This window comes from Rattus norvegicus, chromosome 4 (genome assembly GCF_021556685.1).
Source record: "Rattus norvegicus strain SHRSP/BbbUtx chromosome 4, alternate assembly SHRSP_T2T, whole genome shotgun sequence".
In the NCBI taxonomy this organism is placed as follows: Eukaryota; Metazoa; Chordata; class Mammalia; order Rodentia; family Muridae; genus Rattus; species Rattus norvegicus.
Genome location: NC_141537.1, coordinates 167,614,952 through 167,628,155, shown reverse-complemented (window position 1 = coordinate 167,628,155; position 13,204 = coordinate 167,614,952). Strand labels below are relative to the sequence as shown.

General features: G+C 38.5%; 2 protein-coding genes across 3 annotated transcripts in view; one reads left to right on the top strand and one right to left on the bottom strand.

Annotated features, from left to right (window-relative positions):
- Prb3 (proline-rich protein BstNI subfamily 3) overlaps positions 1 to 12,897 on the bottom strand; it is a 35,929-nt gene extending 23,032 nt beyond the window's left edge. The window contains exon 1 of the mRNA XM_087655899.1: positions 12,818 to 12,897. The gene's annotated coding sequence lies outside the window, so the exon portion shown is untranslated. The remainder of the gene's footprint in view (positions 1 to 12,817) is intronic.
- Prpmp5 (proline-rich protein MP5) lies at positions 2,471 to 9,059 on the top strand. 2 transcript variants are annotated; one of them, XM_087656184.1, is made up of 5 exons: positions 2,471 to 2,520; positions 5,930 to 6,029; positions 7,041 to 7,073; positions 7,916 to 8,732; positions 8,984 to 9,059. In XM_087656184.1, the coding sequence occupies exons 2-4, from the start codon at positions 5,966 to 5,968 to the stop codon at positions 8,704 to 8,706; spliced, it is 888 nt and encodes a 295-aa protein (XP_087512310.1). In that variant the 5' UTR covers positions 2,471 to 2,520; positions 5,930 to 5,965; the 3' UTR covers positions 8,707 to 8,732; positions 8,984 to 9,059.
- Positions 12,898 to 13,204: the final 307 nt, after the last annotated feature.

Here is a 13,204-nt window from a genome sequence, read left to right as displayed (position 1 = left end):
TAGGAGCTACTACTAACATTAACTGAAGTAAGTCCTGGGAATTAACCTTGGTGGTAACAATGATTCTTCATTTACTGATTGTTGGGCCACAAGGAGAGATCTCCTGATAAACAGGTATGAAAACAGGCAAGGTCAACATGGTATGATAAAAAAGGATGAGTCTTAGCCATGAAGATGCTTCTTGTTCTTACCATTGACATGAGATTTACTAAGACATTTTATTGGTCATCAAGCCAGGAAGATAAGCCATTCCTTACTATCCAATAGATGACTTATATAATTGTGTGGAAAAGGATATTCTTAAACAAAGAAACAAGAACTGCAAGCAAAGAACAAAAATAAAACCTCATGCTAGGATGAGAGTAACCATGCAAAGCCTGGTAAAAATATCTTTTGATTTTTTATTGGATTTTTTAATATACATTTCAAATGTTATCTCCTTTCCCTGTCCATAAGCACCCTATCCCATCTCCTTCTCCCTTCCTTTCTGAGGGTTTTTCCCCCACCCTTTTTTACCCACTCCTTCCCGCCTCTGCACCCTGACATTTCCCTACACTAGGGGGGTCCAGCCTTCGCAGACCAAGGACATATCTTTCCATTAGTGCCCAACATGGTTATCCTTTGCTACTTAAACAGCTCGAGCCCGTCCATGTGTACTTTTAGGTACTTGTCTTTAAGTACAGCTCTCAGACTGTACCAGAGAAGCATCTTTGTGCAGTGGGGAGCAATATTTAAAGGAACATTTATATCATTTAGAGAGACTCATAAATGACTGATGTGAAAAGAACAATTAATATGCCATTTATAGATGTTTTATTATACTCCTTTCTCCTTTCTCCTAAAGTTCAGACAACATCAAAGAAGAGGGGAAGAAACTTTTCAAGAGCCAGAGGTTCAGGAGGACCAGAGTAATATACATTGTCTTTTTGACATGAAAGAACCACTGCTCTCATGAAACAACAATAACTTGACTTGTCTGTAACAAATCAAACCGGTCAACCTACAACATGCATAATGGAAAAGTACACAGCTCTTCCCCACCACCTGAGGATCTATTGGATTTGATGGCTGCTAACTGAGAGATTTTTCTTGGTAGAAGAGTTATGGTTCCTGGTAGGTTAATCATATACTAGAGGATGGCCTCATCCCCATGAGTCTAGAATAAAGACTGATTGGATTCAGTGAGTCACAGAAACAAACACACACACACACACACACACACACACACACACACACACAAAATAAGCAATCTAATTTGAAGTGTGCAATGAGTTATGGTGTTAGAGAAAGGGTTGAATGGGTGGCAAGAGTGGTCACAATTATCAATCAAGTTACTATATTCTAAAGATTAGTTTAATAGCTCATCCAAACTGCACTACAATATAATGTCTAGTTATCCAAGCTACAGTCAGTGCAATCTTTATATAATGGTTCTTTATGACTATCAATTTCTCTGAACTTAGGAGACATAAATAAGGTGAGTAAAACACATATTTATGTGTGTCTCTGATAAGTTTTTAAATAGTACTGAAGGTTAAGTGAAGAATTTCTGTGAAAAGGGCACACTATTTGTATGTATCATGGTGCAAGTGCTAGAACAAACTTATGAGCAAAGGGGGGCTTTTGCATACTGTGCTAATAGATTCTCACTAATCAAATGAGCTTTTCCTGTAGCTATATGGAATACAGCTAAACGGAATGTCTTCACCAAATCATGAAACTGTGCAGCAGTGGAAGTCTAAAGCGTATAAGAGCCAGAGGGGATGAAAGACTCCAAGGAAGCAGGCATTTAACAGAAAAAGGCAAACACATTGGCTCATGAGACTTCAACTTCTTCAGCCTTACTGTAGGTTTACACCAATTACTTTCTACAATACAAGGGCTTCTGGCTTCTAAGTTCCATGTTTGTAGCTTTTGAACTCCCAGAAAACCCACTGTACTGTTGTTTAAACCCTGAGTCTTTAAGATAATAGAATAAACATTCTTTCCGAGTTATACATGCATTATATTGACCCTACTCCCATGGAAGACACAGGCAAATACATCCCCACATAATTAAGAGTGCATTGAGATAAAACTTTGAGAAGAAAATGAAAGTATTAGAAGGGGTAGCCATGAGATGATATTATGAGATAAGAAACCTCCAAATGTATTGTTGAGTTTGTTTTATGTTAGTCATATACTCCTGGACATGCTTAGTTTATTTCCTTTATGGGACTCTCTTGGAGAAAATTAAATTTTCACTTGCAAGTGGCTACCAATAAAAGATTGTATATGGGTTAGGGATAGGGTATGCTTTCATTATTTCTGTTTTTACCACTAGGATGTTAGCTGGTCCAGACATGTCCAGGCTCAGTGCACACTGTCTCAGTTTCTATGCATTTGCATATGTGTAGGTCTTTTCATGTTTCCAATGCCTGCTTCCTCAGAGTCTTCAATTCCCTCTGGCTCTAACACTCCTTAGACCTCCACTGCTGCATAGTTTTATGATTTGGTGAAAACATTCCATTTAGGATTGAGGTAGGCCTTTCATTCTTTGAATATTTTCTTTGAGGGGGTATTTGTGTTTGTTCCCATAAGTGGCAGGAGAAAGCTTCTCTGATGATGGCTGAGGAAAGCACTGATTCATCAGTATAGCAGAATATTATTAGGAGTTATATTATAGCTATGTTTATTTAGTAGCATCATTACAGTAAAATAAAAATCTTTGATACCTCTATATCATATAGGAGACTAATATTCAGAATGTACAGTTGTCTCGAAAGGTAAATACAGAATATTGAATAGATATTTCTCTCATATTTTCCATTATGAGCCTTTAATGACTGAGCCAGCTCTCCAAAAATGAATGATCATTTATCAATAGAAACAATACAAATGTCTAATAAATCTTCTACTATCTTAATTAATCATACAAGTACAAATTAAAACTAAGAGAATATTCCATTTGACATTAGTTAGAACAGTCACCATGATTCCAGTAAAGAATCATAAACATTGGTGAGAATGTGGACAGAAGTGGAAGCCTCTGAGAGGGCAATGTGATGTACCAGCCCCATGAATATCCATATTGAAGCACCAGAAAAACAAGATCTAAACTTACATATTTCTGATTTTAAATTGTGGGTATTTTGTATAATGCAGTGATAAATATACAAGTGTCTATATGGTGTGATGACTTAGAGATATTCATAAACTTAACTAGAAGAGATACAGCTGAGTTATATGGAAGAACCACTCCTTAGTACTTTAATCACTACAGGTCTCCAAGAGTCCTTCACATGAAAGCTATTACTTAAGTCACCTTTGCCATTAATAACTGGCAGTGTTTCCAGGCCCTTTCTCCTTAACATTTTTTTCTTTTTGTTCCTCTTGAGTTCCCAGATGACATTTCTTTCATATAACAATAATCTCTTTTACATATTGATGACACTGAAAAAGGTCACAGACATGGCTCAAGTTGTGTGATTTTTGCCAAAATCAACTGTTCTATTCCAGAACGAACTTAGCTCAGGAGTAGGCTGAGTTCCACTAAAATAGGCAGTGCTTCACCAAATGCTTCACCAATAATGAACATGTTTGCCTAGCTTTCTCCTCTGCTCTATATCTGACATCCCCAGTGCAATGTCTACCAAAAATACAGCTGATTCAGACACCCATCTCCCAATACTTCTCATCTTCTATTAGTACACACTAAAATCTATCCTATCAATAAGCATATTCAGAAGAGTCGAATTTTCCTTCCCTGCATAAACACCATGAGTCCTATGAAACTGTCTCTGATTTTCCCAGAATGAGACAAATTTACCAAATACTAGTATATACCCCCCTTCAAAATACATCTGTAACAACCTAAGGCGGACGCATCATCAACAGAAACAACAACATCACAACCCACACACCTAATAGCACCACATAGTTTCAAATCATTTATCGCAAAGGACAATTTAGGTAATTTTTCTGAAATAATCCCTATAACATGTTCAAAATGAAACATTTTGAATATTGAAATGAATAGCACAGGAGATTGGTCCACATGATAAAGGATAATATATAATCAAATGCCCTCCCTGTTTTATCTCATCCAATTTTTCTTCAAATTTCTACTGTCCACACTTAAAACCTGAGGGATTATGAAAAATCAATTTGAGCACGGAGATGAAAAGGCAACAGTTTGCTTTAGTTCACACTTTCCATGTTGAGGCGATGCCTCTTGCAATAGAAAAATAAGTGTAAGAATATGAAAGAAAACAATATTTGTATCAAATGAAGAGTCATTTAAGCACAGCATCTGCCAACCAATTTATTAGGGTTTTTTGTTTTGTTTTGTTTGCTTGTTTGTTCGTTTGTTTGAGACAGGGCTTCTCTCATCTCAGCTGTCATGAACATGGCTCTGTAGACCAGTTTGGTCTTACACTTGAACATCTACATCCTCCTGCCTCTGCACCCAACTTTGTGTGCTATGATTAAAGAGTGAGATACCACACCTGTCTATATGTTAGTCAATTATTGCAAAGAAAGAAAGAAAGAAAGAAAGAAAGAAAGAAAGACAGAAAGAAAAAGAAAGAAAGAAAGAAAGAAAGAAAGAAAGAAAGAAAGAAAGAAAGAAAGAAGTGAAGGAAGGGAAGGGAAAGGAAAGATAGGAAAGGAAAGGAAAGGAAAGGAAAGGAAAGGAAAGGAAAGGAAAGGAAAGGAAAGGAAAGGAAAGGAAACTATGTTCGTGAGTTCTAGAATGATGCTGTCCTTAGGGGTTCAAATCCAGACTCCTGGGCACATGTGTAGAAGAATGGCAAGTGAAGATATGAGGCTAAGTCATAGGCAAGCAAAATAATATGAACACTGATATAAATGATAGTCAAGCCTTTTTGCTGAATTTAAATGGATGGTGTACTGTGATATAGCAATAAGCATGGCACTGTGTGGTATAGAGCATAGTCATCCTCAGCTAGTCAGATTGGTAAGTATTGAAGCATTGGCTAAAAATGTAGAAAATTAAATTCTCCATGTTGAAAATTATTTAGAGTAAGCAATGCCTTGTAGATTTGAAGGTGATGTCAGACCACCTGATTCATATTTATAGCCAATCAAAAGTCCATTTAACTGATCATGAATAATTCCAAAAGGAAGTGATACTGAACATAGTATAATGCAATGTTCTGAAATAAACAAATAAACAAATAAATAAATAATGTGTAGGTGTAAGAATATGCTCTGTAAAGCATGTCATTCTGTGGTTCATGTAAGGACTGTGTGTTCCAGTATTGGCTGCTTCACTGCTTACCTGGTCTCTCTTTTGCCATTTTTCTTTCCCTAACACAGAAAGAAGAGAAGAAAAGAATATTCAGTCTTTCAGTTCTGTGTTATTATATTTTGTCTAATTTGAACCAGATCTGGGGAATCCCGTACAGCCCATCTGGGCAAGAGCAGCCTATCATTCTTGTCTCATTTACTATGTATTCCATCGTGGTATCTTACTAGTCTGCAGGAATGAAAAAGAGTCATCTAAAGTATATATGCAGGTGTATAATATCGTATATGGAGTTTCTCATTTATTAGCAGAAATAATGTTCATCTTTATTTTCAATGAGGAAAAGAATATTAACACAAATAGACATGCTAATATAGAAGCAAATCCTACCAGGATCACAGCTAACAAGGACAGAGTCACAGTTACATCAAACTAGAATTTCATTTATAACATCTGAAATTTCAGTGCATCACTTTAACATTGTTGTCCACATTTCATGTTGTATGATTTAGACCTTAATCCTTGACAACCTGCTCCTTACTGCATCCTGCTAGGCTAAAGTCCCAAAGAAGAGTCAGGGATGCATGGCATCCTGCTGTGACAGGTCAGATCAACAGTGAAGACCTGAAATATACCTTTGTTCTAACTTCCTTATAAATGCTGTTGCCTTCCATCCTCCAGCACACACTTGGGAGCAACTCCAGAGTCACCTGCAAGATGCTGGTGGTCCTGCTCACAGCAGCCTTGCTAGTCCTGAGCTCAGCTCAGGGCGTAGATGAAGGTATGAAGTAGGGGAGTGAGTGGTACAGTGATATGGGACTTGGGTAACACACTGATCAGGATTGAGAGAAATCAAAGAAGGTAAAAAAAAAAGGGACTGAGGCAAAGAATTATGGGAACAAATAATAGGATATTTGTTTTAATTTTATGTCTAAAGTTTAACGTATAATTATAGGTCAAAAATTGTTGCAACAAAATAATGTGAGTCCATTTATAAAAAGACCTCTTTAGTGGTGAATGATGCATAATAATATATTCCTGTTGACAGAGGGAAACTCAGTTCTTATGGTGTTATGAAAAGCAGATAGTGGATGGTGCTTGTCTGGTGTCTAGAGGACAGGGAAAAATGAAAGAAGTTAAAATATATCAGGAATGGTTCTGAGAAATGGAAAAAGTTAAATTGAAAACTCTGTACAACATGAGCTATAAATATCAGGGAATAATTTTTATAAATATAATTTTAACATTGATTTATTGTTGTGTGTGAATGCAAATATGCATGTCTCTGTGCGTGTCTGTCTGCCCATGTGTCTGCATGTATTTCCATGCTTAATTACATTCTGACAGAGGTCACATTATTGGTAGCACAACTTCTCCTTATATCATATAGATTCAGGAACTTAATATAAGTCATTAGGTAAGGTTTTTTTTTTTTTTTGCTACTAAAGTATATTGCTAGACCTGATTTCTCTTTCTTTTTTTTTTAATATGATAGCTATGCAATATTCATTGTGTTGTATATGGAATTGAAAGCATTTTTTTCTTATTTCAGTGAATGAAATACCTGGGACTATAATATAAAGTAATTAAAAATTATGAAGAAAACTTTAAGAGTAGAATCATGTATCCCTGAAATTGTGGGAATTTTAATGCAGAATATCAGTAAAGTTTGATAGATCTAAGAAGGAACTAAATAGTCACTGCAACTGAGTGTAGAAACCACCCTGGTTGGATTCTCAGCAACTAGAAAATGTCATAAGTAACTTTCAACTTCTTTCTATTTATTTCCTAGAAGTCATCTATGAAGACTCATCTCAGCAGTTAGGTAAAGACAGATCCATCCTCTATTGACGTTCTATGTACTCTTTACATTTGGAATTATTCAATTCTGTAACATCCCTAGCATTTCCTTATTTTATCAAAATAAGGACTCGTAGCTTCTCCGTAGATAATCAATCTTCCCAACATTGAGTCTCCAGCAGGGCCATACAGTGGAAGAATCACAAGCTAGGCTTTGATTAAAAAAATAGGAGGCACTTTCAAGACTGACACAATATATTATACACGGTACACATTTAGGGTGTCCTCATTTAACGTCCTCTGTGGTACTATGGTTTGCTCAAAGAATTCTTTTTCCCCAGTGATTCATTTAGAATGCTTTGATTGTACATAAAATATGTAGCTACACAGTGCCTGTCCTTTCCAATAATATTAAATTTATTATCCTTACTTTTAAATGTATTATTCTCACTGTATCCACAGCTGAATAATACATATATTTTGCATGAGAATTGAATGGAAAACATATTCTTACATTTTCTTCTTGCTTTACACATGCTTATAAGGCCTTGAACACCATTTTATATTTAAGAATAAATCGTTGCTATCACAGTTTTGCTACTCCACCAATTTCTAATTAGTAGCATTTGAAGAACATACCTCCATTCTTCACTTCTGTCTGAGAATTGTAAGTAGCATAAAACACTTTTTCCCCACCAGATATAAGGACAAATATTCATCCCAAGAGTTGAGATACAAGAAAGTACATACGATAAATATAAAAATTAAGCTTCATGAAGCATCAGTGGTATAAAGTTTGGGGAACGAGGTTGATCCTGCGAGAAAGAGAAGGTATAAACTCATCTACTCTAATCTATACTTAAACAGAGTTAGAGCAGCAGAGCCAGGGACATGGCCAACATCATCCAAAACCACCTCCTGGTGGATTGCCCCCAAGACCTCCTGCTTCTGATGAAAATGGTGATGGTGATGATAACGATGATGGTGATGATGATGGCAGTGGGGATGATGTAAACAGACCAGAGAGACCACCGCAGCACGGAGGCAATCACCACCATCCTCACCATCCACCCCCAGCAGCAGGCCCTCAGAGACCCCCACAGCCTGGAAGTCCTCAAGGCCCGCCCCCTCCTGGAGGCCCACAGCAAAGACCCCCTCAAGGACCACCCCCACAAGGAGGCCCTCAGAGACCCCCACAGCCTGGAAGTCCTCAAGGCCCGCCCCCTCCTGGAGGCCCACAGCAAAGACCCCCTCAAGGACCACCCCCACAGGGAGGCCCTCAGAGACCCCCACAGCCTGGAAGTCCTCAAGGCCCGCCCCCTCCTGGAGGCCCACAGCAAAGAGCCCCTCAAGGACCACCCCCACAGGGAGGCCCTCAGAGACCCCCACAGCCTGGTAGCCCTCAAGGCCCGCCCCCGCCTGGAGGCCCACAGCAAAGACCCCCTCAAGGACCACCCCCACAGGGAGGCCCTCAGAGACCCCCACAGCCTGGTAGCCCTCAAGGCCCGCCCCCTCCTGGAGGCCCTCAGCAAAGACCCCCTCAAGGACCACCCCCACAGGGAGGCCCTCAGAGACCACCTCAACCTGGAAACCCACAAGGACCACCCCAGCAGGGAGGCCAGCAACAGTCAAGTTTCCTGTGGTCATTTTCTGCATAACCATCTGGTTTCTGAGCAGAGAGAAGGTAATTAAATATCTCATCCTTCATACCATCCCCCAAACTCCAGTGATCCTATTCCTAAACACGAAGATGATGGATACATCCAAAACATGAACACCCTTTATAATTCTATGGTATATATAATTTAAATTGACTCTCAGTTAAATGTCTTAACTCTAACACAGTTATCCAAGAAACTAAGATATTTAGGACATGTTGAAAAATTGTGCATTGTGTCTTTCTTCTCCCAAACCTTGTTTATTTATTTCTTTCAGGTGAACAAAAGACAGATGCCTTCAATATCATTCCTGTAGAAAAGTGATTCCAATAAAATATTTAGCATACAATCATTATTTGCTGTTTCTCATTCTGATCATGGGTGGTACTGCAATCTGAGGATGGTTATTTCCAGAAAGGGTAGTCTTCCTTCTATGTATCAGTCAACTATCACTTGAGGGACTCCTTCTTTCCATGTCACCACAATGTTCTGCCCACTGTCTTGCTATATTTTCCATTTACTGGTTATTTTAGCAAAAGACTTCACATAAGATGTGGAATTCAAGAGTAAACTACATAAACAGTGATGCCTTTAGTATGTGGTGTGCCTTTAATGTCAGTACTCTAGGGAATAACTGCCTTGATAACTTCATTATTTTTTTTACAAATAACATCCTTTCTATTCCAAATGTAGGAGTCCCTATTCTTGCAGCTCGTATTCTTTTGGGCAGTTTAGTATCAACCAGCTCACATTCTTCTGATTTGAACAGTCCTATAAATAAATGCTGTGGTATGCATGCCCTGGCTAATCTGTTATTACTTTATTTTTATTTTTATTTTTTGGTCTTGTTTATGAATATTATATACCTGGGCCTTATAGACCAATACAATTCTTTTTTTAATTGGATATTGTTTTATTTACATTTCAAGTGTTTTTCCCTTTTCCAGACATAAACCCCCATCCCATCCCCCTCCCATTCTTCTATAAGGGTGTTCCCCCTCTCCAACCACCCCCTTTATCTACCCCCTGATATTGCCCTGCACTGGGCAGAGTCCAGCCTTGGCACCTCCTTCCATTGGTGCCCAAGGCAGACCAATGAAATTCTTAGAAAAGTTTAAACATACTTTAGAACAGTCTTTCATTTTTAATGTTTGATATTTGCAATTATTCTATTTATTTATTTTGTTTTATATTTTATTGGATTTTAATTAAAAGAGTAAAAAATATAATGGTTAGAGGAGTTCCAGATGATTAGGAACTTCAAAAGTTAGCTTAATTCTTAAAAGCTGAGTTTGGTGTTTTTCTTTGAATGTTCTGTAAATCCCTATTCCTTTACCAGGATCCTGGCCATTAATCAACTGAGGCATTAGATATAGAGTTTGGTTTAGGGACTGGTAGTTTTTGGAGGTAGTTTTAAAGATTAATGGTTTCTTGCCTTCTAGCTCTCTAACTATACTGAATGCTTGCTGATAGATTCTAAATAATCCTAAAAATTTCCCTCTTTATTCTATGGTTAAGAATTGCAGGCTTGGGCAATTAACAACTATTGCATAGGTAAATTAAGTTTACTTATTAAATAAAGGATTCAATCCCCTTTTTTTCTCTGTTGCCCAGAAGCCTGGATTCTCACTTGCCAGGCTGGAGGGAGGTTTAGACCTATAAACTTTTGTTGAACCAGGAGAAGAGAGTTACTCTTGCAGAAGGAAAACCATTTACAGAAGCAAAACACATATATTTTAATACATACACATTTATTATCACATACTTATTTGTTGTGCCCAACATTCTGTCTAATCTATTTACATACTCAGACACATATGTATTATGGAGAAAAAGCTGAAGCACCAACTCAGAACTCACTCATTCTGGATTAAAAATAAGCTTTAACTTTTATTGTATTAGAGAAAGAAAATGCTTCTGCCTTTTATTGGTAAGTGAATAAAATACTAGTATTTTTCATAGATTGTATAGATGTTGGGGTGGGCCAACTCGATACACTGGATATGGGAATGGGTGACAGCTTAGTTGGCTAGCTCTATTGCACCTGTACCACCAGATCGAGCTCTTCAGCACTGCCCCCACTAGCTGACCCAGTGCTGCAGACAACAAGGCTCACAGACAGCATTCTGGCTCTCATGGCTCACCTAGGTCAAAAAATCAGCTCTACTGTGGTTCCCAATCAAGGTGCTGACAGCTGGTTAGGTATGGAGAAAGTTCTCCCACTCTCCTGACCCTGATGCCAACTCTCCTGCCTGCCTCAGCTGGTGAGGGTGGGATGCCTCACAGAAGGTGAGTGGCAGAGTCAGCTCTCTCATTACACTGTCACCCTCACCTCCTCTTGACTGGCTCACCTCTTCTCTCACCATAGGGGCCAGCTCAACTGTGATGCACAGGTGAGGTGATGGGCATAGTCTCCGAAGGGCTGTAGCATGTGAGAGGTCTGATAAGCTCTGCACAGCCCTTAAATTATGGGCCAGGGTCTCAGTCCAGACCAGGGATGTCCAAATGATCTTTAGTGAGCCACAGACACGGACACAGAACACTGTGGCATAGCCATAGCAACAGAAATTTTCTTCATGGGCAGTACCATCTGGGATTTTTGCCATGGAAGAATTCTCACAGCAGTTCCAAGGCAGGATTCTCACAGCAGGCTATGCCTTTATACCCTCACATCTCTAGTTTTATCTCTCTTCATAATGCTCAAACTATTCTGTTTTTCTTTCTTTCACATCGGTCCAATATATATTTGCACATTGTAGTGGATGCTGCTGATAGTTGGCTATGTGACTGGTGAGCTTATAGGTGTCAACCTCTGCCTGTTCTCCTTGGCTGGATGCCAGTGGGTCTATTGATGTCTACAGCCAATTTTTGCCACTGACAGTAGGCTGCCATTTATTTTTTGTCAATTTCATACATGTATGCATTAATCATATCCATTCCCAAATCCCTCAGACACTACCCACACAAACCACACACTCATTTCCTTACTTCACACACACACACACACACACACACACACACACACACACACACACACAAACACACACACACATGAAAGGTTCAGGTGTAGTCAAGAGAAAAACAAGTAACTTTGCCTGTTAGGAGTTACTTCAAATTCAAGGGTAACTATTGGTGTTTACAGAATAGTATTACAACATAATACTGTGGGATTTTTTAAACAGAGATCAAGTCAGAATCTACATTTCTTTGAAGTCCATGTCACAGTAAAAATCAGTCAACATGTGTTTGATACTTTTCTTGTGTTTTGATAAAATACAAGACAAAAGAAAATTAATAATGGCATGTTGTCATGTCTCATGTTCCGAATGCATAGTGTGCTCACACACAATCAGTATTAAGTCTAACACTTTTCAAGATTCATTTACATTAAGGTATGCATATGAGTTTTACCTGAAAGTGTAAGTGTGTACAACATGGATATAGGGCTTATGGGGGACAGAAATTGATGCCATGTCATTATAATTACATAGAGTTGTCAGTTACCATATCAGTGCTGGGAACCACAAGAATATCCTCTGAAAAACAAGGAGTCTTATCAGCTTATCCCCTCTCAAGCCGAAATGGAATATTAACTTTTAACATCAACTCTTCTCTAAAGAGTGAATATTTTACACACACACACACACACACACACACACACACACACACACACAAACAAACACAGAGAGAGAGAGAGAGAGATGCCAATCCTGTCCTAATTTGACAATCTTTCTTAGTTTCTAGAGTTCCAAAATACTTAATTGTATTCAAATAACATTTAAGTTGAGTTCAAATACATTTAAATGAAGGATGGGCTTATTCTGTCCCGTGATTAAAGGATATTATTTGTTTGCAAGAAAATGTGCCTAGATAAGGAGATGCTACTTAAAATTACATAAAAATTAGGATCCTTCCTCCCAAAACTACTCTGGTAAAAGAACACTCCATGGCGGCTTAGTGTATCTACCCACCACACACTTTCTTACACTTAAATCGCTACATGAAAGACCACACAACACAATAACCTATGATCCAATCGATAGGATATAATTGCCCACCTAAACATATAATGCCCTGTACACATCCATCCCTTAAGAACATTCGTAACAACCTGTAAAGGAACGTCAGCTTCCAGGTTGTCCTCTCTGCAGTTTCTCCCATCTCCTCCTGTCTCTTCCTCCTTTCCATTTCAGTCTCCTCCCTCAAACTTTTCCCCTACCCATCCTTCCTTCTTGTCCAACAACAGGCCTCGTTCTATCCTGTATTGGCCCTCACCTGTATTTTACAAATTAAATGCAGAGAAGGTTCTGAAGATGTCACCTGAGTCCTGAGTATGTGACTAGGCAACCATCCTTGGGGCAGCAGAGTTAGCATCAAAATACAGATAACTCCAGGGCAAATCATAACACATGCCAAATATGTTGAAGAAGTTATTAGAAGAATATTTATGCCAGTCAGTTGAGCAAGTAGATTATTCAAAAGACATTTGATATCCTTT